This window comes from Melospiza georgiana, chromosome 1 (genome assembly GCF_028018845.1).
Source record: "Melospiza georgiana isolate bMelGeo1 chromosome 1, bMelGeo1.pri, whole genome shotgun sequence".
NCBI lineage: Eukaryota > Metazoa > Chordata > Aves > Passeriformes > Passerellidae > Melospiza > Melospiza georgiana.
Genome location: NC_080430.1, coordinates 55,297,983 through 55,322,085, shown reverse-complemented (window position 1 = coordinate 55,322,085; position 24,103 = coordinate 55,297,983). Strand labels below are relative to the sequence as shown.

The following is a 24,103-nucleotide window of genomic DNA, read 5'->3' as shown; positions in this document are numbered from 1 at the left end:
AATTGCTATCATACCCGAGTCCCCTTCAGGTGACCAGTTCCAGCTGGGGGGAGATGTAAAACAAGGGATTCTCCTAATACGACTACAGGGACAGGAATACAAAACCAACCAAAGAGCAGCATGTGCTTAGAAATAGCTTTTTCCTTGTAATGGGCCATACCTTTCAGGTCACTTACTGACAGGAAAATCTACCATCCACAGCACTGAATACAGGATAGAGGGTCTCCTGTTTGACCCAAAAAGCCATTTATCTGCATTTCCTGCTGCCATCAGACTGATGTGATAAAAGTTCAAAGGTATCTTTTGAACTAGGGTAGCAAAGGAAAATTTAAGCCTGGGAACAGAAACAGGCTGGGGAGAGCAGAAAGTCAGGAAACAGCTGCTGCTGGCTGAACATCCAGTTACCAGACAGTGCCCTTGTGGCAACAGTGCCTGCCATCCCAGTTTATTGAAATGGCAAAAGGCAATTTCTGAAAGAGAAAACCTTTATTCTGTTTGTATCAGTCTGGACAATACATTCTGTAGATCAGTGAATATATATAATTAGGAGAGGGTATGTGTTCTTAAAAATTTTAAAATAAAACCAAAACACACAAGTGAAAAAGGCACAACCCTGAAACATTAACAAAAGAAAAAAATCCAAGCATAAGGGAACAAATTAATTCTTGACAAAACTGAAACATGGCTGATAGACTTCTGTCCAGAAAAGACTGTGGTCAAGTATTTAAAACAACTGTGGTGTGTATGTTCTACCACATTTTTTTACTCCATCTTGCTGCAACAAAGAACTGTAGCAGAACTGAAAAAAAGTGTTTATCTTCTATATGCGTGTGCATCATATTCATGCACATGTACACATACATAAACAAAATTACTCAAGAAAGACTTTTACATCATCACTTACAGTAAAGAGCTAATGACCTCTATGCAAGTTTTGGGATATACATAATAAGAATATTCCCTGAAGACATTTCCAGAGTCAATTCATTTATACTTGTCCACAGACCTTGAGAGACACATGCACATATGTATGAACCACTGTGCAAGAAACAGACACCTGAGAAACTAGACATGGCAAAGGAGTGTTTGCTGGCAGGAAGGGACCATTCTCAGCACTCAGCCCACTGTCCAAGCCATACTTGGGAATCTCCTCCTGGGACATGCAACAGGAGAGCCACTTACCCAGCCCAAGCTTTCCATGCACGTGTCCCGGCTCACCTTGGTAAAGAAGCCTGCGATCCCTGCTTGGCATGAACCGTGCTCCTCTCCATACTTCTTCTTGTACTCTGGATGGAAGAAGGGAAGAAAACAAACTGTGGTCATCCCTGGCACAGCACACGCTCTTCACCTGAGCCACCTATGTTTCTATCACACAGCCTGGAGAGACACCAGCATGCAGGGCTCTGGGTTTCATCAGTGGATCAGCCACCAAGATGCAGCAAGCAGCACACCCACCCACATCGGGGAGTATCACAAGCAGCCAGCTGGGGAGGGAGGCCAGAGTGCCCCTAGAGATGCTAAACAAGCAGTGCCACAGCAGCATGAAAAGACCAGCAGCATCACTCCAGTAAAGGTGCATTAGAGAAGGCCATCTGTAGCAGATCACTACAGCTCAGAAAGGGGAAGCAAAAAGTGATGCACATCCCTGTGTGCCTCCTAGAGACTGTGCTCTGGGAGGTTTAACACTCAGGCCCATTACCTCAGAGAAATAAAGTGATATTCCCCTACAATGACAGTCATCAAAGTGCCCAGAAGCATTCCTGGTGTGGGTGCTTCAGGACACAAGTTCCAGGAAGAAAACAGTGACTGAGGAAAAGATGTGTTTCTACTGGATCAGACAACAGTCTCTTTTGCAGGATATTTATTTCTGCTGCTTTTCATGACCATGTGCTTAGAGCTCCCAGTTCACAGGGAACCCAACCAGCACCCTACAGCTTTTGTTTATGGATTTTACATAGCAATCATTTGCCCTCTCAAACCTGAGGCATTTTTACTTTATCTTTTAGATGATGAGAAAATAAATATTTCTAGGAATACATTAAGTTCACAGTGAGGAGCAGGAAAAAGAGAAAAAAAAGAAAATCACTTTCCACCCTACCCTAATTCATATATTTTCATCTTGGAAGTATTTGAAACTTACAGCTGGATCAGAGCCCTTCCAGTTTTTTTCCAGAGCATTATTTTCAAATATCTACCATACTATCACTATTTCCTGTATATTACAGTAATTCATGTTCAGAAACAATTTAGCATATAACCTGATAACTGTGAAACTTTTTTATACTTTTTTTTTTTATTTTGGGCTTCATTAATTATAATGAAATTGATGAGCAAACTGCCTCTGGAACCAAGCAAGCTCCTTTGGAGTTGCATTTTGTCTTACTGAAGATCAGAAGGAACTAATTATAAAAAATGCTGCCTTCTTGCAAAATATTTTATGTAGACATAAGTACACACACACACACACACACCATTCTCCCTTTTGTACTACATAGAGTCTCTTCCTAACATCATAAAGATGTTCAGAATTTCAGACATTTGCTGAGGTCATACCAGTAGCACAGGGAAAAGCTCAGCTGGAGACACCATGTAGAATAGAGACTTGATCCACAAATTACAGTCCCAATGCCCAACACTCTTGGCCAAGGTAGGGTCCTGACAAAGTGACATGCATCCCAGCAGACCAGAAGCACAGCTGGGTCTCCTAATGGCAACCCGTGTGAAATGACAATTTCACTGAGAACTGAAGCCCATATTAGTCCATAGCTATTCAGCAAGTGTTGGGGCTCTGAACTGCTAACTCTCCACATACAGATTGTCCAGTACTTGCCTGGGGAAAAATATTTTTTTATCAATGTGAACATTTTTTTCATTAAGAGAGCCAAGGAGAAGAGATTCCTCCCTCCAGCATTTCCTGAAAAATAACTCTGTGCATGTCCTAAAAGCCATGTATTCACAATAGCACGATCCCCACCCTTGCATGATGCAATGAGGAAGGTCAAAGCCCATTCAGAATTAAATCTGGTGAAAGATATCAAAGCTAACAAGAAGGCCTTCTTCAGATACATCAACAACAAAAGGGTACTAAAGAAAATGTAGATTCCACTGCTGAGTGGAAACAGGGACCCCTTGCAAGAGAAATTGCAGAGAAAGCTGAAATATCGAATGGCTTCTTTAGCTGCCCATTTTGAAGTCTGGGGTGATATTTGCTTTCTTCCTGACTTCAGGGTCTATTTGCTTCAGTCTTCACTGCCAAGGCCATGACATTTCACAAGTGGAAATGTAAGCATGGAGGCCCAAATACCTCAGACATCGGGGCTATTTGAGAATTTAAAGCTCCAGTGACACAGAGGGGAGATCAGCACACCAATTTCGGGGGGAATCAAGAGAGATATCGTCCTCCCCAACAAGCCAGCAGCCCAGTACAGACAGGCACTGGGCTCCTGGATTTCTGCCCTTTCAGCACAAAACTACCCCTTCTTATCTGCTCCCCTAACTCCCATCTGCAGTGATGTACACCTGCCTCCACATGCAAGCAAGATCCTTTCCACCCACACATCCATGGCCAAGAGGTGCCAGTCATCCTAGAGGGTCACATCCCAGCATCACAGACCTCTGTCTGCTCCCTAGAACCCCTCTGCCTCTCCCAAGCAATAGATGAGCTCAGAAAGGGATGAAACCAGGAAGAAACCAAGATTGCTTCTACCTCACCTCCACTTCAGTGCGACACATGTCACTCATACAACCTATCCAGCCAGCCAGCCATGAAGTAAAGCAACCAACTAGATAGAAATTGTGCAGTTACAGCTCACAGTTTTTGTATGTCTGAATAACAACCTTTGCAGGACATTAAATTGATTTGTTTTCACATAGCTCCAGGCAATAACTGCAATCAAGGGCAAATTTGTTATTTCTACACTTCTTTATTCTTTCCTGTCTCCCTGCTGACTGCTGTGCATTCCTGATTACAGAGACTGCAAGCCATGAAACTGCTGCAGCAACAGCTGACAGCAAAGCAGCACGATGAGGTTGAGTCTGGAGGAGGTTGCAGCCTGTGCAGCTTCGAAGATGTGCCATGAATAATACGTACAGGAAAAAAGAGAAGAAGATGGCAGTGGTTTGCAGCCAGGATGATCTCAGGTTACAAGAAAAGTGAGATGGAGGACAGAGTAATTGCATAAAACAATGCAACATGAAAAAGAATAAGCTTTGATGTGCAACAATTCTGAAGGTAAACGCCCTCAAACTTTTTCTTTGAACAAAACTGTCTGCCAGTCTCTAAGCAAACTTGAATGCTATAACATAAACTAAGCTACAGAGTACAATAAAATAATAATCTATCATCCTCAAAGATGTAAAATATCACATGCGCTGAAAGCTTTTTGTTTCCTATATTACAGTGTTTCACTACTCGAGGAAGAAACAGTAGCAATCTCTCTGACCTAGCATTGTGATACTGAGTTGCCACCACAAAGCAGGGATGTTTTGATGGCTCCCAGAAAACCAAATGCGGTTTGGACCCGTGGGAAAAATTACTTTTTGTTTTGGATGCAAGGAATATGAGCATGTGCTGTTCCCCTTACTTACTAACCAAAGGGGTCATCAGTCTTCCCCAGTCTTCCCCATTTCCACCATCAATTCCTACCACAGAGGAGTAGGAAACCATCCCAGCTCTCCTCATCAGCTGGACTGCCTCTCACAGTACACACAACCATCCTTTCTGGTAAACTGAATGCATTGGGGGAACGAAGAGGCAGCTCCCTTTTTTGAAAAGCCATTTAAACTATGGGAAAAATAACCAACTGAAAGTATTGCCTGCAAGACTGTGGCCCCATAAAGCAGCTATTATACCACATCCAGCCCATCTAAACCAGAGCAGTTCCTACTCAGAGAGATTGTATTTAACTATTGTTGCTGTGTTCTAATTATCTCTCAATTCCAGACTTCTGTCAGCCCTTTCAGAGAAGCCAGGCAAGAACAAAATGGGTTGAGACTACTATGCTGTTGCACCAGTGCCATCTAGTCAGGAAATTTCCATTTTCTCCATGGATGGACACTGATGTGCTCTCAGCTGGCCTGCACCCTTCACCTGTTGAGGCTTATCACCTTATCTGCACTCAAAACAAGGCTCCTGGAAGCAGGCAGGCTACTGTCTACCCCTGTTTGCACATGGCGAGGTCCAGAGAAGGTTGAGACACTGGAATCTTGTCGGGCACAGGCGTGTGTCCCAGTGCAGGGTTTGCAGCCACAGGTCTGGCAGCCTCCCAGCAATGGCCACAGAGGCTGTCAGTGCACAAGCACTTCAGACTCAAAGCTTTGCACTAGCCATTTATCAGTGTCAGTGGGGGAAAATTATTCTGCTCCTTCCAGAAAGTGAAGGAAAAAAAGTTACAAGGATGACTGCAAACTTATTTCACAGCAAACCTTAAACAATGAACTCCTCCATGTGATATACCACAGCTATCTCTCTTGGAGCTTGTTTTATTGAAATTTAAAGAATCAGGAGCAAATGAATGCAGCCATTCCTTGTGACACTGTGATTTCATGTCTGATGTGGCAGGAGGCTGCATGGAAATCAGTCCCAAACTTTCAATTTTCACCTTACTATGCAGTGAAATTAAGCCAGCATAGTACTGCATCAACCCTGCCAACTTTCCACTGGCTGCTCTACGTGTACTAGGCCCACACATTTCTATTTTTTAGCAATTCCTGGCAAATATCCTGTCAGATTAACAGCAGTCTTACTCCAAAAACATGACGCATAGATAAACACAAGTGATTCTTCTCTTCCAGAAACCACATCCCCACCATGGCTTCAGGCAGTGCAGGAGCAGCAACAAAGGCTCAGAGGGAGCCCCATTGGCATTCCTGCATGTGCACAATGTCCACAAAGTTAATATCAGATGATTTGCAGTGTATAACATCAGTGAGAGGCCTTTTCCCGATTTTGCTGACACTAACAAGGAGGGCAGAGAGGCAAGGAAGGACAAATGCAGTAGAACAGTACCCACAAGAGGAAGGCTTACATAGCTTTTATGTACTCTGCTGCACAGCAGCTAGCATGGCTGGTACAAGTCCCTCAAAACTTCTCACATATCAAATAATCTTAGGAGATACCATATCTTCTACCTAACAATACATTCGTGCCTCTTATTCAGTTAATTGCTTTTGGCCAAGGAGACTCTGTCTCCTGAAGTCTTTTAAAAAATGGAAACATGATGTAAAAGTTTCACATGCACTAGAGAAGGAGAAATTAAAATGATGGCACGTGGGATTTGGTGCAGAACCAAAAGGCACAGCCATCCATGGCTCAGAGCTGAAGCCCTCTCTCTGTATCCACCTCAAACCCAGACCTTAACACAGCAGCAATTTAATATAAATTGTTGCAAAGTACCCCAAAGTGAGGAAAGTAACACTCCTCCCTGTCCCACATCCCAATCTTCTGATAAATGACAATATAAAAATGGAAGTGTTTCCATAAGATAGGCAAATTGGTTCATGACTGCAACATAATTCAGGATTTTTATTCCATGTCACAGTGAAGCACAAAAGGCCAAGCTCATATCAATATCTTCTTATTATTTACCTAATACCTGTGTTTTGCTGCCTCAAAACACAATTCAGAAACTTTCTATTCCTCCAGTAAAGTGCAACCATGCACTTTACCAGCCACAGAATCCAGTCATTGTGCTATTCTGCCAAGTTCATCCAAAACCCAACCGCCACCACAGCTGGGCCATGAGGCAGTGAAATGTTTTTTAAAAAAATAAAATCAGTACTGAAGGTTACCGTATTATCAGAAGCACAGCAAGGGGCATTATAAACTCCACTTCTGGCCTGACTCCTTACCTTCATAGCAGGGCAAGAGCTTCCTCCCTTTGGACTGCAGGTCAGGAGGAATGATGTTGCAGAAGCCATGGGGCAGGATGTACTCTGTCTCATAGTAGATGTTTTTCCAACGGTGTGCACATGCCTAAACAGATCACATAACATGGGTTACTGGCCCAGAGTCAGAGGAGATCACTCTGACCCAGGCAAAGCATGCATGAACAGGACCACTCAGCATCACCTTCACCCCACAAATCCATTGTACTCTCCTTACATTCCACTGTTTCTGAAGTGTCTTCTCATTGTTACCTTCTGCAGCTCAGGACATTGTCTGACCTGGCAGCTCAGATCTCAGCCTTCACATGTATATCACTAGGAAAACAAGAAATCTCAGAGCCTATGCTGGAAATTTCAAAATCTCTGACTGTGCATGAATCCTTGCAGACAGCAAAGCTTTTCTAACTAAAGATGCACTAACAGAACACAGCAAAAGGTGAAAAAGAGGAATAAAGACACTGAGAATACTCAGGAGGTCAAACCACCAAATAATGCATTTGTGAGTCAAAGGTTGGTTTCTACTGGGAAAGGCAGCTCTGTGTTTTGGTGACAGATGTGCTGAGCCTTGCTTACTGGTAGTGAATTTAATTGAAAATACCAAGGATTTTGTAGCAACAAGAGTGGCAACATTAGCCAAGGTGCAGACAAGCTGCAGAGCTTTATCGTGAAGAATGAGATCATCCTGAAAACAGGACTCACCAGACACTTGCTCAGTACAACTGCCACACACACAGGCACACATGCAAGCAATGTAGAGCCTGGTTCACAACTTCTCAGAACCCATTTGCTCCAAAAACTAACACTGCATTGCTGCCAGCCAAACCACAAGTTGGCTTCTGCTCAGGATTTATTTGGAGTAAAAGAAAAGGAAATGTGAAACAACAATGGCTTTGAACTTGGCACATGCCAGACCATATCTCCATCTGCGTCTACACTTAAGTCACTGTAGATGTGTCAATTTATATCATTTAAGGCTTAACTCCATGCCAACAGACCAAGCCTCTGTGCTACAAATCATCTCCTCCACATGCCTTTGACTTTTCCTGGACACTTTGCATCAACTCCCTTCACAAATCCCATATTTGACTCCATCCTCTCCAGATGAGATACTGTCTGTCTTCCAATTCTGTGTGCTACCCCACTTTTCTGCTTCAGCACCTCAGACCTGCCCATAGAAGCATCTCAACATTGTTAAAAATTATATCCACTCAAAGCAGGCACAGCTGTGTCACCTCTCCACTAAAGGACATGGGAAGCTCAAAATTCAATCCAGCCACCAACAGATTTCCATATACTTATGTCCAGAAAGATATAAATAGGTAATACTCCTCTCAAAGAGCGAAATCAGTTATGCAAATCCTGCTCTACTGTTGGCAGTGTTACATTTTATATTTATTGTTTTCCTAATTTCCTGTGCCCAAAGAGAGGCACATATTTCCACTATGGCTATCACTAGGGACATTGAGGGGCTCTGGGGGCTGCAGAAAGTTTTGCACCACACTGCACGCTGCAGGCTGCCATCTGTGATGCAAAGAATCCTTCTAAGAGAGAGGCCATTCAGCTCCACAGCCAAATGCATGTGAGAAGTACAATAAGGAGCAGCTTTGGAGACTCCTGGATGCGCTTTGAGGAGGCTCAGTTATGATTTCCATCCCCACGCACTACTCATTCAAAATTGAACAGCAACAGATAGTCAACATGTGAAACACTCATTTTCAGCAAAGCAGGAAATAGCTTCTCTCCTGATGGATCTGTGAGCACAAATATACACAGGCACAACCTTTGCAAAGACAATGCCATAAATACACACATCATTACAGCAACAGAATCGTCAATCCCAACTCTGGATATAAACTCAAATGGAAACAGGCCAAGAGTATTTTTAAAAATTTTAGAAATATAAAAGATTGTGGTATTATAAATTCCTTGATATTTTATATTTCAGAAACTGAAAGACACTCACATAAATTAACTACTAATTAATCTCTCTCAGAAGAGTACAAACAAAGGAGTCAGCAGCATTTCATCACAAGCAGGTGGCTTTGCTCAGGACTAAGGTGCAGAAGCCAAGAAATATAAAACAATATAAGGAGAGAAAAAGCTGCTGCTGGGTAAGAAGTATGTTCAAAATCAACTAGAGGCTATGGGCTCAGTCTAGCAATTCTGGACACATTTAAACCAATCTGTTAAGTCATCTTCATCACGATGTGTATTCAGGCACACTACAGTTCACCACTGATTGCCTTAGTCTGCAAACCTTCAAGGCATGAACTTTCCTTGGTTACCTGAGTTAGTGCTTCCCCAGCCTTCCTTGAGCCACTGCTGCAGAATTTGAAATTTGACATCTTTACAATGGAGAGGAGTCCAGCAGCTCCTCTTCCTCCTCAAAACTCATTTCTCTGTAGCCAGACAACTAGCACATTTGTCTCCCTACCACAACACATCTGAATTTGGTTTTTTCTGTCTTCTCAAAAGCATTTAGAGTTGATTACAACTGTCACTGTATCATTCAACGTTGCCAAGGCAAGGTGATGTGGCTACATGCTTCCTTCTTTGGCAGCAACAGCACAGGTCTGAAGAGGTCCTTGGAAGAGAAGTGAGTCACCTGAATTTGAGGCAAACAACTGCAAACAACTGACGACCTCTGCACCCTGTTTTTAGATGCAAGTTACAGGTAAGTCCCTGTGCAATAAGGAAACCATCAGCATACTTTGGTGCTCAGCAGCTGCTGCTGGGGTACAGGTCCCAGCTCTACAGAACAGGGGAGAAATGATGCAAACCCTTGAAGCAAAATAAAATGCTTCTGAGCAAAGCAAGGCTTTATTGATGGCTGACACTGCAATACTGCAATATTGCCATACTGAATAGGCCATTTCAGAACTGCTGACACTTGGCTCTTTTGCATATTGCTGCAGCCACCAGCTTTGCTCCACAGGAAGAGCAATAGAATGACAGAAGTGGCAGGTATTTAGGAAGAGCAAGACTGAAGGATGTGGCTTATCTCCCAGTCACAATGCAACACCCCTGGTTCCTCTCCCAACAGAGGTAAAAGGAGGAATATTGCTGTTTCAGTTTGGAAAGAGCAGGCAATCTCAGGTGTATTATTGCAGTACTGAGATTAATGCAGACTGACTGACAGTGTATCCAAGGACAAGAAACTTTCTCATTAAATCTTACTCCTACATTTGTTTATAACCTCACTGTTTGATGCTTTACTATTTAATCCATCACACAAACACCAAATTCTGGTTTAGTAACATCCTTGCACAACATGGGCTCAAACACAATCTACCTTTTACCAAACACCAACTAAAGCCCTCTGGCATGCTCCTCACCTTCCCTACTGCCCTGTTGCCATCATAGCTGGTACTCTTATCAGGCAACTGGGGAAAGCTGAAAAGAAAAAAATTTAGGCCTCTAAGCAGCTACAAAGCAAAAGCATCAACTTCTTTATACAACCCACAATTAAACTGTGTGACTAGTTAATCTAACACAGGATTCATGACAAGAGCATGAATATTTCACACAGGCAATTACATTTGTTTATGGAAAAAAAAAAAAACCAACAATCTACCCAGGGCTACTGACCAGAAAGATATTACTCTGACTTAAAGGAATTCCTGGAGGGGATGCTGACGGGAGTAAATATAGCTGCAATGTCTGACAATGTAAACTCTACACATTTCTAACTAAAGAAACACACTTGTGTTATCTAGCAATTAAAAAAAACTGGCAAATACAGCTATGAACACATATTCAGACACATCTTCTCAGAAAACCAGTTTTTCAAATGGGCCTCAAAGAAAAGCTACATTTTAAAGAAATGCTAATCCTTAAAATTAGAAGAGCACATGTATGGAAAACCATCTGTGGAAAAATCACAAATCTTTTTCAGTAAAAAGTTCTCAAAACAGAGAGCAACAGTGACCTGAAACATCCAAGTAATTTCCTTCCACAAAGGAATCTGTACGCATTCATTTCAGGCTCTGTTTACACACAGATGCACACAGATGTATAATTAGTAGTTTAAGACTTTGGTGATAAATAATAATGAGAATTATATAATTAATATTCTCCGGCATCTGGACATGGTCTACATGGTGAGGGGCAGTATAATCTTGTCAGAGCCCTGGATCAGGATTTTTTTAAATCAGTGTCACTTGTGGAGACATTTTACCACCCTAACCTGCACTGAAATAAGCATACTACCAGCTGTGTATTTTACTTTACTTACCTTTCACTTTTAACCTGCTTTATGTGTGAAATTTCTACCCCCTCAGACTAATGCAAGACCGCCCATGTCTCTCACCCTTGTAGCCTCCATCCAGCCAGGCAGCACCCACCTTGGCTTTTTGCCCCACCAGCATTCCCTTCAATTACTGCTTCTCTCTAGGGAGATGACCCCTAAGCATCAGCTGCAACCTGGTTCCCTTTGAACCAAAACACACAAAATCTGCCATTCTTAAAATATAGTTTGGACAAGAAATTAAGAGCTGCCCAAAAAAATGCATTAACAACCTTCTAAAAATTAATTAGGATGAATGTCAGCCTGACGACTGGACAATGAAAAGGAAGTCTCTCAAGGGTAGTGTTATCCTGATAAACGCAAGTTACTCCTCAGCTGTCACACAGAACTGAGCATATACAGTACAGGATACACCCTGAAAATATGAATTGCATACACTAGCATGAATGCCTTGAATGAATTTTATCCTCTGTTGTATACATTTACAGTCTACTTTATTTATGCCCCTCTTTCTCCCTTCCTCCTCTAGTCCTGAACATGTTTAAAACATCTAAGAAAAGTAAAGGTAGCCCCTATCACACTTACAAGGTATATACCAAGAGAAACGAGGCAAAAAAATATCACAATACTGTGACAGAAAGGTATCAAACCTACCTGTTTGCCCACAGGGAAGTTGGTGCACAAGGATTTGGGGCATTAGCACCGGTACCCTAAGCACATATTTTAAAAAAAGTCTTTGAGAGAAGCAGGTTTGTCCTCTTGCCTTTTACAGGTGATTGGTACAGTAATCACTGCACAAGATCTGTCTCACTAGCAGCTTTTTGACAGTTCCATGCAAGGGCAGTCCTCTCTATCATTGGAAAGATGGGGAAAACTGAAAGTTTCCTATTCACAAACAGTGCTGTTTAGAATTAGACTGCTGTCAAGGTTACCCTGATACAACCTTGATATTTGCCTGCCACATATAACATGCACAACACTTTGCTGCAAAATTCTTTTTATTTCTGTTAACTTCCCTGCACACACACTCACTCAGGTAGACAGTCAGAACCCAACCACGGATGTACATGCAGACAATAAATGTAAAATCATAATGTAAAATACCTGTGCATTCTAGAAAGGGTTTTGCCTGGGACTCTTTACAATATCACAGGAAAAGTTTTGCAAAGAAATATTGCACATCCTAAGGATCATATCAGCTCTCCTTGTCCCGTCTATGTGCATAGTGACCCCACTGAAAACAGTAAGTCAATCCACACACAGTTAAGACATCTCTATCTGCAACTCTTCTACCTACTCAATAAGAAATTAATATAGATAAATGGAAAATATGGCCACAAAGAGCAATTTACATTTTTCCTTGTCAGTTTTCAGATGCAATTCATATGCTCAAGGAAAATGTATGCTTTCATACTTCCTACATAAACACAGAAAAACTACAAAAAGAAAAAATTAGTAGAATACCTCCCAGACAAATTGTGTTATTCAGTTCAAAGATATAAATCCTCAGATTTCGGAGGAAGTCCTTGGCTGACACAAGTCAGGTGTGATGGCTTGGAGTCCTCCCTCTATAAATCATGTCCTCTGGCTGGGGTTCACTTTGGCTTGAAGAAAAGGACTACAGAATCTGCTGCCTGGACTCTGCCAGTCACTGCCAACACAATCCTGATGTGCTTAGTCAGGCAGCAGCTACATTTTTAATGAGATCAAAGAATAGTATAGACTTACCAGCACACTTCCACCAGCCTTTGGCTGTCTAGCTAGGCTCACACCCATCCATTCATCATCTCTGTCTTCCTTACAGGTCTTTCCACAGAGCATGCCCCGAGAATTGCCTACAGAAAAAAAGGGAAAGGCAGCAAGGCAAGGACTGTGAGTTTTAAATACCTACCAAAGAATCCCGACAAAAAAAGAGATTTCCCACCAAACATTTGAAAATGCTTTTCTTTCCCCCTGCATCCTGATTATTTATTAGTTCTTGAATGCATTAACTGGGACAATGTTCTCACTCCTAAGTGGCACCATACACATAAACAGCTGAGGAAGACCCTGTTCCCAACAGCCAGCAGCTATCACACTGTGTTCACAGCTCTACTTAAATGAACCATCAAACCATTTAGTCAATGGGAGAGGTATCAGATTGCCTCCTGAATGCAATCTTAAAAATGAGATCAGGGGCACTTAAAAAAAAAAAAAAAAAGAGGCTGATATCTACAGTCCTATCAGGCAGCACTCACGAATCCATGACAACTTACAATCTGGTAGAGGACAAACCACTTAGCTAAAACACTGTCTTAACACATGTAAACTTCATAAACAGAAATTCTACTTAGTGTAAGTACAAGATGAATGATGCCTTATTGTATAAAGGCAGGAAAAGCAACATGTCACCAAGAAAACCAAAATATTAAAATGCTTCATTCTTTACCATCATCATCCAGCAGGAAGTTTTAGATCATAATTTTACTTTAGATGCCCACCTTCCCCTGCCTCAGACAGTTCATCAGAGTAACTGAAGTCAACCCTGATCCCACGCAATGGCATACAAGCAGTCTCACTGAGACCACTTTAGTACAAAAAGTAAACTCAAGAAATTATTTGCTGTATTATGAGGATAGATCACCCATAGATCACCATAGATCACCACATTACCAATAACATCACATATCATGAGCCATTCACAGCATTGCCTGGGGTCACCTCTGCACTCTGACTTCAGCACTGCCTGGAGCAGGCAGTACAAAACACGTACATAGTCACCAACATGCTGAAAAGCCACACTGAAGCAGGTGAAGAAAGACAGAAGCTCAGGTTTAGCAGGGAAAAATCCACATTTACCTGGTTACTTGCTGGAAAGAGCAAGCAAGGTCATTGAGAGGACACCAGCACTAGTGGGATCTTATTTTGTAATGCTGAAGAGAACACGACACTTTTGCTAACAGTGTTCAAAATCCATCAGGAAAGGCTGATGGCTGCCTCTCAATATTTTGGGGCCAATTTGAAGTTGGAAGGAGGACTTCTGGCCATGCAGTTTGGATTTTTTTGGTTGCCTCCTACTGTCCCAACATCATAACTACCCACCTCTCCCCATATCCAGTTCTGTGCATCTTCTGTCAGGGTTGGTATGAACTCGACATTTGAACACTGCTCCAGGGGACTGAACAGAGGTGCTGTATTTAGATTCTGCCTTGGGGGCACCAACCAAGACCCTGGAAACCAGAAACAAAGCAACAAGTGATTAATTTCAGGAGGAAAAGGGAAAAAATCCACAAACATCACCAAAGCTCACATTGCTAGAGCTTCACTAGCACAAACACTTTTCTCAGCAACCTTGTAAACAATGACACTGATTCATGAACTGAAAACACCACACGCAATAAAGGTGTGCTTCTTCACACCACTGTGCTTCTCCACAGTGAATGCTCAAATATTTTTAACAAATAAAATTTCTATTACGATTGTACCACATTTAAAGTGACACACCCTCACCACACACCTTCCAAAAGCTTTTAGGATAGCATTAAGAGCACAACAGCATCTGCATCCATTTTTCCTCAGTTTCAGCTACATCAATCCAGAACTGATATACACACAGCAGATAAAATCTGAACCTCCTGCTGGCTGCAGTCTTGCCAGGCAGCACAAGATTTGTAAGCTTGTTTAGAAAGTGGAGGCACCCCATTCTCAGAACATTTTATATAATTACATTTTGAATAAACAACAGCAAGAAATCAAACCAACAATACGAGCATATCTCTTCCACAATACATTGCTATCAACCAACATTTATCATTAAGGCTGTGAAGACTTTACCTGGACCCCACATGAGATCTTGTGTTTCTGGGAAGCACCAATGGCCTGCTCTGACCATAGGGTTACCCTCAAAAGAAAGATGGTCAGCACTTTTTAATCACTTGTGCTAGGATCTAGTTAAACTCTTTAACAAGCAGACTTCTACCTTCTTATGCCCTAAGGGATGCTTTTTGAGGAGGATTACAGGGGAAGCACAAGTACTGATGCACAAGTATTTCACTGTCTCCTTATTAAAAGGACAATTTGTGACCCCAGAGCTGGGCAGGTGAGGAGGAAGAAGGAGGTTAAGCAGGAGGAAGACAGCTCCAAGGAGATCAGCTAAGTAACAGTTCTGCAATTCTCTTGTACTGTCATGCATGACAGATCTCCTGAATGTAAAAAAATCCTCACTAAAGTTAAGCCTGGGGCTGGAACTAAGAGCGACCATCTCTAAAGGGCTAGGGCTCCAGAAGTCCCCTGTGCAGACCCAGGCTGCCACCTGGGAGGCAGCAGCAGCTACCCAAGGGGACACTGCTCTTGGTTTAGCCACTACAGAGCTACTGGTGCAAAGTCAGCCTGCACACACAGCTCTCTCAGATGGACAGCCCAGCACCAACGCCCAAATTGATGTTTTCCCTGTTCTTAACAACTTTTCCCTCACCCTCCAACCTAAAGCTCCATACCAACCACCACTCATCATCACCATCCCAGTACACACAAGGAGACCCAAGGCACAAAGTGTGCACTTGTCCAGGGCCAACCTAAGCCATGCAAAAGAGCTTCCCCTGCATCAGAGCCTCATCTATACACAACAGGAGCCTACCTCCACTCCTGACAAACTGCTTTGGATCTTGGGTGCAACAAAATTGGCCTGTGGTAAAAAAAAACTGATACATTTACAAAAATATGAGAAACACTTGTGTTAAGTGACTATTTTTGCTGAGATTTTATAGGCCAAACTCTTTCATTTGGAGAAGTCTAATGGAATTGCACTCTTGCACTCTGTTACACATATCATGCTTTCACAAGTGAGAAGAATGAATGTCTAAAATACTTAAATTGCTAAAAACTACAGAGGCTGCACACTTGGGAAGCAAGTGCAAAGGAGCCTGAAAAATAACTCTAAATGGAAATCCTACTAGGCAGTCAGCAGATATTAAATCAAATGCCAGTCATTTCATTTACACAGGCAATGAATGCATAACATTCACTTACTGAAAGTCAGGAGATCTAACCTGATCTTAAAGAGTTACAGGTTCAAAGTGCAAAAAGAAACACCATGTTTCTATGACCTGTTATAACAGTAAGATAACACAGGTCACACCGAACTCCAGTTTAAAACATGTCCTGTTCTAACCTAAGAAAAATAAATATGATTTGGTAACTAGAGCACAAGATACCTTGGGTTGCAACATGAAAGACAGAGACAATGTAGCCTAAATTACACAGCATTTTCATCTCTCTTTAAAAAGATGAATGGGAAAAATTGATAATTAGCAATTGGAGTAGACTATTGGTACAGATAATACTGCTGTCTTGAGCAATTATACCTTTCAAAAAGAAAATGTACATTGCCATTCCTTCATGTGGACTGAGCAGAAAGAAGCAGTCAGTGATGTGTGCCAATGGCAAATTTATTTTGGATTGTCTTGAATGTCCATGCATTCAAATTTGGTATTTCACACACAGCACATACTACGTCATCTTAGGATTTTGTCTCATTCTCTCACTCTTGCATCTAAAACCCAGCAGTCGAAGCCTTTGCAGAGCCACTGCATCATCTAGTATGATCCATGCTCACTAATGCCCTAAGATGGAAAACAGGAGGTTTTCTGTTTGTTCACATGGTTTTTGGTTGGTATTTGTTACATAACAATTACTTTAATTTTATTCAAAGGTTCGAGACTGGAATATTTCCTTTGTCAACAAAAAGACTTACTTACTCTTTCACTAGCTTCTGTATGGAATGCCTTAAGTGTTGTAAGGAAGTCGCCCATTTAACTATCATGAGACTTTTCAGAAGACCTGGATAGACAACTCATTTCCATCTAAATACTTTGGGACCCATGGAGCAAAAAAACCCACCTGTTTATATCTCCTCTACATATTTAAATCACCTTTGAAATCTTGTGCAATGTTTATGAAACAGCACTGCAATCAGAGGAAGTGTTTTTTCTCTGCTACTATATCAAATCAGAAATACATTTCAAAATAAAGTCTTATAGTCTAATAAAGTCTTCTCTTATTTCAGTGCTGTGGAGTCTTGCCTGGCATGGACACAGAAGATACAAATAGAAGAAGTACAACTTTCCAATATATTCCAAATACTTTAACCAGCATTTGTTTAAAATGACTGATCTTTGCAGTACAGATTTCCAGTGTTACTATATGACTGCTTGGGCAGTCGGCAAGGAGGTGCCAGCAGCTCTCCAGCCTTCTGCCAAAAGGCTCACTATGTGAGGCTTACTATGTGAGTATACTATGTGAGTAACACTGTCTGCAGAGATTCTTGATGAGTGCAGCTTCTCACAACCACACTATTCTATGGGAAGCCCCTAGAATAGTAGTGAGTAGCTGCATGAAGATACCTTGAAGGGGAAACCTCATCAAGAGAAAGAGGTTACTTTCTATGGAGAAAGGCAGAGAACCAAGAACAGGAGGAGGGGAGTTTGGAGCCATTTCAGCCATTTTCCTTGAGGTGTACAGAAATCTATGAGCAACAGCCTCATCTCACTGGCTCTGTGAAAAAAGTATTGGGGTTTAAACCAAAATAGGGAGCAGAAAGCACACTTAACTTTCTCTTCTTGCACTCATACTCACATGATCAATGACAAACATTTTCATCTGTATTGAGAGAACTATGCAGCTGCATGGCTGGAAACCATGCCACTGAAGGAGTTGCAGCAGCCAGTTTTATTGGACGACAAGAAGCTTTCTTGGCCACAGAGAAATTCACACCTCTTTAAAATTACTTCCCGAAGAACAGTAATGATCACTTCCCTGTTGACTGACCCTTCAGGACACGCAGATTTGGAAATTAGGTGTTGAATTTAACAAAAGGAACAGTGAACAGAAGTGCAGAGCTGACCAATGCCTGGAGAGATGCCAAACACATTAAGCATCAGCAGGGATTAGACAATCACAATTAAAAGACTGAGGACTGTAGGCACCTCACCTCACTGCAGTGGTACATGTTGGGAAAAAAAAATCTTTAAGTATCCTCACATACCACAGGTCATTTCAAAAGCATACCAAAAGAGGGTGCCCTACCATCATATCCCCGTTGAGTTTCTCCCCTTTAGAAATGTCTCTGTTACTTCCAAAAAAAAACCAAACCAGTTACTTGAAATAAAACCCTGTGTTTCATCCATGACACACAGAGCAAGAAGCAGGAGGGCTGGATGATCCATGACCAATGACAGCAAGCTCAGATTCCTCGAAAATCCATGGCAGAATCTACAGCATCACTGTTTAGATTATGCACACAACTTCCAGTCTCCACTGGGTCAATCTGTTCCCACACCTTTGATACATAACACAGAGAATAAAAATTTTCAGTTCCCCTGAAGTTGCTGAATAGAGCTTAAAGACTAAGCAGGCAAAAAAACCAAGAAAGGATATAAAGGTATACACACAGGATGATAAATGTGACTGGAACCAGTGGAAAAACAGATAAAAGAGACCTACAGTGTTTGTTCAGGCAAGCTATGTAACAAGAAGCAACAGCACGTGTCCAAAGAAAAAGTTCAAGGAAAGGTCACCTCTAATATTGAAACATTCAGTGCATACAACCACTAGAGACCCCTCTCAATAAACCTCCAGAACCATAAAAGGACTTTCAGGAGGCAGATGCATGTAAAATATTTCTAGGAAATGATGCTTATGTATTAGATAAGAAACATATTTTAATGAATATATATGATTATGATAAACACCTTGTTGTAAAGTCTCACAACATAAGCAGAACAAGGAGAGATCAGCTACATGTCCTGTGCAGATAAAGAATGCCTGCTTTCTATTGTTTCAAATTGTATTAGAAAATTTATTCCATCCAATTTTGGACTGCCCTCCTTCTGGTCGACCACATGTTTACAGGACATGCATTACAACACATCTCACGCAGCCCAAGATGCAGATCAACCTTCATTATTTCAGCAGCAGCACAAACTGGTGAAGAGCAGGGCTGAAGGAATGATGCAACAGCACAGAAACCAGACCCTTTCTTTATTGTAAAACTCACAGCAGGACACCATGCAACTAAACTGACTTTTCCATGCCAGATTACTTTGCCAGAGAAGATGAAATGGTCACCCTGGACTTGCTGACAGATTTGAGGGTGTCAGCAAGAAGAGATCATAAGGAGGGAAAGGGGGAGAGACCAAAGAAATGTCTTATTCATTTTAAAAAAGAAGAATCAGAGATTTCAAATTATTACCACCGTTTAGTTGGGGGAAAATGTGGGTTTTATTTTCTTTTTAACTGTCTGGGGCCGTTTCTTGGTTGTTTTTTGAGTCCTTACTCCAAGGCTCATCATTGTATCCAGAGAGCAGAAGCACTTCAGCTTGTCCCTGCTCTAAATGTAACCAGCCGCTTGGTTTCTTGCTGAAAATGGCAATGATGTACCCATCACTGAGTAAACCTGTCCAGATTAAAGGAAGGAAAAGCAGACATTTTCAGAAATACAATAATCTCAGCACATCTCAGTTGAGAAACATTTCTTAAGACAAGAAAATGTGCAAAACCAGCTCAATGGAACCATCATTGCAATCAACTATTGCAGAAAATGTCAAAGGCACTGACTGGCTCCACTACTGTAGCAGCAGCTGAACACCCAGTTCCCATTTGTAATTTCTGTGTGCAGCACCCTGGCTATTCATGTTTATCTGATGTAAGATTTCATACCAAATATCCCACCTCCCTTTTTTTCATTCTACAGGAATATTTGGCTCATATGAAGCCTGAAAGGATCACCAAACCCTGAACCAGTTTACTAGAAACCTTTAGGCATAAGGTAGGAAATACAGACAGGTGGTCTTGGAAAACAAAGAGTTGAAACATTATATATATATATATATATATATATATATATATATATATATATATATATATACATACATACACACAAATATGCAAGGCTACAGAAAACAAGACCGCTCTCATGTCAGAAGCACATTAGGTGAGTATCAGGCCCACAAGCAATGAAGAGCAAGAGTTCCCTGAATGCCTTCAAATTCTTGAGAGCATATTAACATATTAAACAATTTTAGATGGGCAGGAGCCCCATCAGCCTCAGATTTGATCAATCACATTTTTGCAGACTCATATAGTGCTAAACTCACTGGGCAAGTCTTCATCGTCCAAAATATCACTGTATACAGTTAAATTATTTTAACTACTTCCCATTGCAGTGTACAGACCCAATCGACAGGAGAAAACTGAAATGATAGCTCTTCCTTGGGTATATAAAAGTCACAAGAAGAAAGAAAAAAACTTGACACACAAAAACAAACAATAACCCTGCCTCTTAAGAGGAGCTTCTTCAGAAAACTGGAAGAAGGCAGCATATATTTTTAAGAGAGTCATTAATGACTTTTAGGATGCACGCACACATTACAAGCACAACTGCACACAGCACACTGGAATCAAGGGAAGTCTAAAAATACTTGTCTCCCAACTCGTTATCCCAGTGTCAGTTGGGAACAGGATTTTGAAGTACCCATGAAAACAAACTTCCTGGTCTCACAATGAAAAGAAGAGCATTCCCACCAGTGGTGACAATCCCACCCTGATGATTTCTGACTGTGCTGATGCTTACCATAGTGAGCTGCCCTTAACCCTTTTGGGTGTTAGGTGTAACAACTTTTTTATTTAAAAACAGTTAATGATCTTAGATATTTCATTGGTTTGGTATTTTTTCTTCTGATGTCACAGCAAAGGCATCAGGTATCAGCTCCATTTTCAAAAAAAAAATGGAATTTACATAACTGAAGATTTTAATTTGAGCACCAGACTTCTAACAGATCCCTGCCTTCAGACAGATGCCCCACACTTAAAGTCCAGCATATTTCTAAATGAAGTGGGGCTATCTCGAAGACTCCTCCCTAGTCGACCTTCCTTTCCAAAAACACACCAGCTGTTGCTTTATGAAGACAATTCATTTTATCAATCAGAATGACAGATACTTACATAAGAAGCAACAAATTCTACCACTTTTTCCCCACCACACTGCAGTAGATCAGCATTTCATTCACACCCTTGTGAATCCCCAGCAATTTGTGTTGAATAGAAGTTCCTTTCAGCCTTTGCACCCTTCATTGACTCCTGACCTAAGTTAAGCACTGCTTTAAACTGAGATCTTTTCTTCTCTCAGGGTACTTTTCCTCTATGATATCTTCTTGTAAGCCCTTAAAAATGAATGCTCCATGAAAGCCGCTATGGAGAAAGGCAGAGCATAGAACTACTTGGGAACTAAAGGCTGTGAAAGAAATTCATTTTTAAAGAACTGTATGCCAGAATGAATAATTTATTTAAACCACAGTGCACCAAAGTTCCAACATCAATAGCTGAATATCTAAGTATAAAAAGATAAAGACACGCTTTGTGGATGCTTAATGGCAGCAGTGTCTGCTACTCACATTAGAAGGGCACCAGATGACACTAGCTAGGTCCAATTAAGAGAAATCACATTTAATTCTCACAAAGAGCCTCTAACCTAGACAACAAACAGACTATGTTCCAACGCTCTTTTCAATCAACAGGAAAAACAAGAAACTCGCCAGTTTCACAAATTTTTGAATGTAGATAAACTTTCTTTCTTCGGCCGTTTTTGGGGGTTTTTTTAAGTTACACAGACATTTCCTCTACGATTTGGAAGCGGCTCTTCAGCCTCCGGAGGAATTTTGTCCCTCTCCAGGCAGAGTGCGGGTAGTTTAGCTCCGTGGACGCTGCGTGTGCTGCTCTCGGTGGAAGTTACCGGCATTAGAAACATTTCCCATTAACACGGCAAAACCCATCATCATTCCGTACCCCGTGCCGTTCCGTACCCCGTGCGCTTTTTCGTACGCTGTCCGGACGAAGAGCTGCTAAATATTTCCCCGCGAGGAAGGGGGATCGAGTACAGGGTCGCGACATCGGCCGCGGGCCGGCTGGTGCTAGGGGACAATTAGGTCACAATGCCAAGCGCCGGCTGCCAGCCCAGAAAGGACATCCCGGGTTAAAACGCCTCCCAGCGCGGGGCCCCCTGCTCACATTAGAGAAATCCTTCGTGCTCAAGGGGCGCGGAGCCCACAACTCTGCCTCCAGCGAAGAGGTGGCCCGAGCGCGGGGAGAGACCCCGCAGTCCAGGGCGGAGGCGCCCCTTGGCGGCCCCTGCGAGGGGCCTCGGGTCGGGCCGCGCCGCTGCGGGAGATGCGGCTGCCAGGAGGGATGGATGTCCCGGCAGCGACCGCCGGGCCGCATCCCCGCCGCCCCCCGCGCCCTCGCCCGTCCCGGGCACGCAGGGGCCGCGCTACTCACCACCGTGTGCTATCGTGGTAGTGCTGCAGCACCGAGTACCCAAAGAAGGAGCCGTTGGGACCCCGGAAAATCACGGGGCGCCCCACATCTACGTTGTAGGAGCGCACCACGGCCACCCACAGCAGCGTCCACAGAACCCTTGCTGCGCCCCGCCGCGCCTCCGGCATCGTGCGAGCCCTGAGCCAGCCGCCCGTACCGGGGCCGCTGAGCGCTGAACTCCGGCCCACCGACCCCGCCCTGCTCCCGGCGCCGACTCCAAGCTGGCGTGTCCGGGCGCGGCGCTTTTGTGCCCGCCCCGCGCCGCGGCTCGGCCCGGCCCCGCCGCGCCCCGCGGGCACCGGCGCCCCTCCGCCTCGGCCGGCCGTGCCGCCGGCACCCCCTGGCGGCCCTGCGCGGTACCTGCCGTGCCGTGCCGTTCCGTTCCGTGCCGTGCCGCTCCGTGCCGTGCCGTTCCGTGCCGTGCCGTGCCGTTCCGAGCCGCCCCGTGCCGCTCCGTGCCGTGCCGCTCCGTGCCCTGCCGTGCCGTGCCGCGCCGTGCCCGAGCTCGCCGCCCGTCGGCCCCGGAACGCGCCGTGCTTGGCTCTGCCGCCCGTCGGCCCCGGAACGCGCCGTGCTTGGCTCTGCCGCCCGGCTCCCCCCGCCACGGCACCGCGCGGCCCCACAGCCTCCCCCTCGGTGTCCCTCTCTTCCACCAAACTGCCTGTCAGCCGTGACTTTCTTTCTTTTTTCCACCTACTCCCCTTCTCACGCAGCCCCTCCCCGGCCGGCGCCTGGAGGGGGAAGAGGGAAATAACGAAGTCTAGGGCAGAAAGACATGGAGGAATCAGTCCTGACTTCCAGTAGTTTGAGGCTATCAGCTGTGCTTGAATCTGGCACAGCGGAGAGGAATGCTTCGTGAGCGACAGATGACAGATCTGATTTGCATCACGCCGAAACGCCGGGAGATTTTCGTGGAAAAAGGGAAGCTATGATGACAGGCAGTGTCTTTTTTCAGGGCAGAAGAAATGAAAATACTTCGGGTCAAAAAATCAGGCCAGTGTTTTCTGGCAGAAGTACTTCAGGTCTGGAAAAGAAGCAGCAACCTTCGTGGCTAAGTAAAAGCTGAAAATAATTGTTCTAATACTTGAAAAGTTTGAATATCTGAGAGCAAAAATAATCAGTCAAACATGCACTAATAGATGAGCAAAAGCAAAGGCAAGAAGTCTACTCCAGAGGATAATACAAGGGTGATCATCACTCTGTAGGAAAAGGGGAGGGGAGTTAGGTGCTATAAAACCCTTGGGCTCACAAAGCCCATCCTTTTATTAAAGTGAAAAGCAGTATATTTTATACTCAAAATTCATGTGTTTAGATCCTTCTGAGCACCAAGCCCAGAATCTCAGAGGATAAATAGTTTCTCACAGATAATTGTGACGTTCATATGTTTCTGTTAGCCTTGTCCTTGACTATTTAATTCCATCTACAGCCCTCATACATAAGAAAGTGCACCAGGAGAAGCAGAGTAAATCCTGGGAAACACAGGAATAGAGGGGAACTCTGATACTACAGGAACTGCTCTGATACTATAGGTCACTGGAGATTTGCAGCCACATCCAGTAGTACTTCTTGCATATGCACACGGGAGTTAATGCGTAATTTGCTTCCGATGACACCAGTGATCTCCAG

At 43.2% G+C, this 24,103-nt stretch overlaps 1 protein-coding gene across 2 annotated transcripts in view; it reads right to left on the bottom strand.

The window, feature by feature from the left end:
* The window catches only part of ITGA9 (integrin subunit alpha 9), a 215,709-nt gene extending 193,005 nt beyond the window's left edge, over nucleotides 1-22,704 (bottom strand). Inside the window, exons 1-5 of one of the 2 annotated variants that reach the window (XM_058034571.1) lie at nucleotides 22,635-22,704; nucleotides 14,213-14,340; nucleotides 12,860-12,966; nucleotides 6,850-6,973; nucleotides 1,219-1,286 (exon numbers count right to left, since the gene is read on the bottom strand). In XM_058034571.1, coding sequence (XP_057890554.1) covers nucleotides 1,219-1,286; nucleotides 6,850-6,973; nucleotides 12,860-12,966; nucleotides 14,213-14,222 — 309 coding nt within the window. In that variant the 5' untranslated portion in view covers nucleotides 14,223-14,340; nucleotides 22,635-22,704. Of the gene's footprint in view, nucleotides 1-1,218; nucleotides 1,287-6,849; nucleotides 6,974-12,859; nucleotides 12,967-14,212; nucleotides 14,341-22,438 lie in introns of both variants that reach the window. The other variant, XM_058034562.1, reaches the window with a different exon arrangement.
* Between the last annotated feature and the right edge of the window lie 1,399 nt (nucleotides 22,705-24,103).